This window comes from Austrofundulus limnaeus, unplaced genomic scaffold, assembly GCF_001266775.1.
Source record: "Austrofundulus limnaeus strain Quisiro unplaced genomic scaffold, Austrofundulus_limnaeus-1.0 Scaffold175, whole genome shotgun sequence".
Taxonomy (NCBI): domain Eukaryota; kingdom Metazoa; phylum Chordata; class Actinopteri; order Cyprinodontiformes; family Rivulidae; genus Austrofundulus; species Austrofundulus limnaeus.
Genome location: NW_013952577.1, coordinates 631,412 through 632,963, shown reverse-complemented (window position 1 = coordinate 632,963; position 1,552 = coordinate 631,412). Strand labels below are relative to the sequence as shown.

Genomic DNA, 1,552 nt, shown 5'->3' with positions numbered 1-1,552 from the left:
AAAAATTGATGTCACACGCCTTACCAACTGGTGGTGGTTTTGCTCCATTAAGCTATTTGTCAGCCACCATTAAACATAGTAGAAGAAGAAGACCCTGGAAAGATACACAACACAACACAACAATGGAGGACATAGTAGTGTTAGTGCAAACGGCGGATCAGGTTGTTGTGAGAGTAGCTCTTGTGACACAAACAGTGAAACCCTCCCCCCCCCAAACCAATCAATGATCGACAGTCTTCATTTTTAGGCCAGCACAGCGAAGTACGTTCTGAAAAAGGGGCTGCCAGTGGAAAAGCCTTGGGGTCTGATAGCAGTCACATTTAAGCAATAATGTGAACACAAATAAAATTGGAATGGAGCTGCAGTGAAAAAGAACATTAACTCCCCGTCTGTAAAGATGAGAAAGAGAGGGAAGACTCCAGGTTGATTCTACGTAAGCCTAAAACCAAGGTCTAGTAGTTTTATTTTTCACGTGTTTTGCTGATAAACTTGACAACAATGAAAGTGTTGTTCACAAACTTTGCTACAATATTTAACTTTAAAACTACCTGAGTGAACTTGTATTGATGAGAAACTCAATTCTTCACCCTAAAGCTTCTTTGTTAAGAGTTTAAATAAAATCTAACCAGACTGTAAAACATATCAAAATGTTTTATTTGGCACATCAAACCAGTTTAGCTAAACTGAGTACTTCATATTACACCGGTAAATAAGGCGCTCATAATACTTTGACAATACATAATAGCAATAAGTGCAAAAAGATAAGAAATGTCCGAATATGAAAAACATTTTGCCTTTAAAAAGTAATACATTTGTTTAATTAATTTGCTACTAAGCAACTAGTTGCAATCCATGTCAAAGAAATCATTTCTGCTCTAAAGCTTTGTTTAAACTGTAACCAAAGAAAGAACTGTTGTTTTACACGTTTCAGCAAAGACTCACTTTAAAAATGAGATTTACCTCTTTACAAAACAAAGTTGTGAGTAAACAGATGAATAAGACTTTTTGTGGTCTGAGTTTAAACCCTACAGGAGGCTCCTCTCAGTAAAACATCTTGAACTTGCTGCCGTCGAGGGGTGACACCATCAGTCTCGCTGAACCTGGAGAGTAGAGGGGCCACCACTTGTTCCTCCAGATGACTGTGAAGAATCGGGAAACAAACAGGATGCAGGCCAACACCAGCAGCACCACTGACAAGACAGAAATATAGACCAGGGATTGAAACAGAAAAATATATTACATATTATAAATGTTGTGAACCGAGGCTGTTTGTTTTGTACAACACTGTGCAGCTGCAGGTTGGTCTTGTCTTAAAGGGCAATATCATGTAAAATCAACTTTTTGAGTTTTATATCATGTTATAATGTTATACTCTCATAAAAAAATATGCCCAAAGCCTTGCTTTGACTCATTCACGCATGTCTGAGAAATCCTGCAGCGTTTTTAGGTAGCCATGCTGAGGAGCAAAACGACAGGTGGGGACCAGAAACACCTTTTGGGACCAGAAACACCTTTTGGTACCAGAAACGCCCCTGGGATGTGTCTTTAAGCC

The 1,552-nt window shown here is 38.8% G+C and overlaps 1 protein-coding gene across 1 annotated transcript in view; it reads right to left on the bottom strand.

Moving 5' to 3' along the window:
* Positions 1-631: 631 nt before the first annotated feature.
* LOC106524079 (uncharacterized) overlaps positions 632-1,552 on the bottom strand; it is a 10,613-nt gene continuing 9,692 nt past the window's right edge. Inside the window, exon 7 of the mRNA XM_014017725.1 lies at positions 632-1,190. Coding sequence (XP_013873179.1) covers positions 1,042-1,190 — 149 coding nt within the window. The 3' untranslated portion in view covers positions 632-1,041. The remainder of the gene's footprint in view (positions 1,191-1,552) is intronic.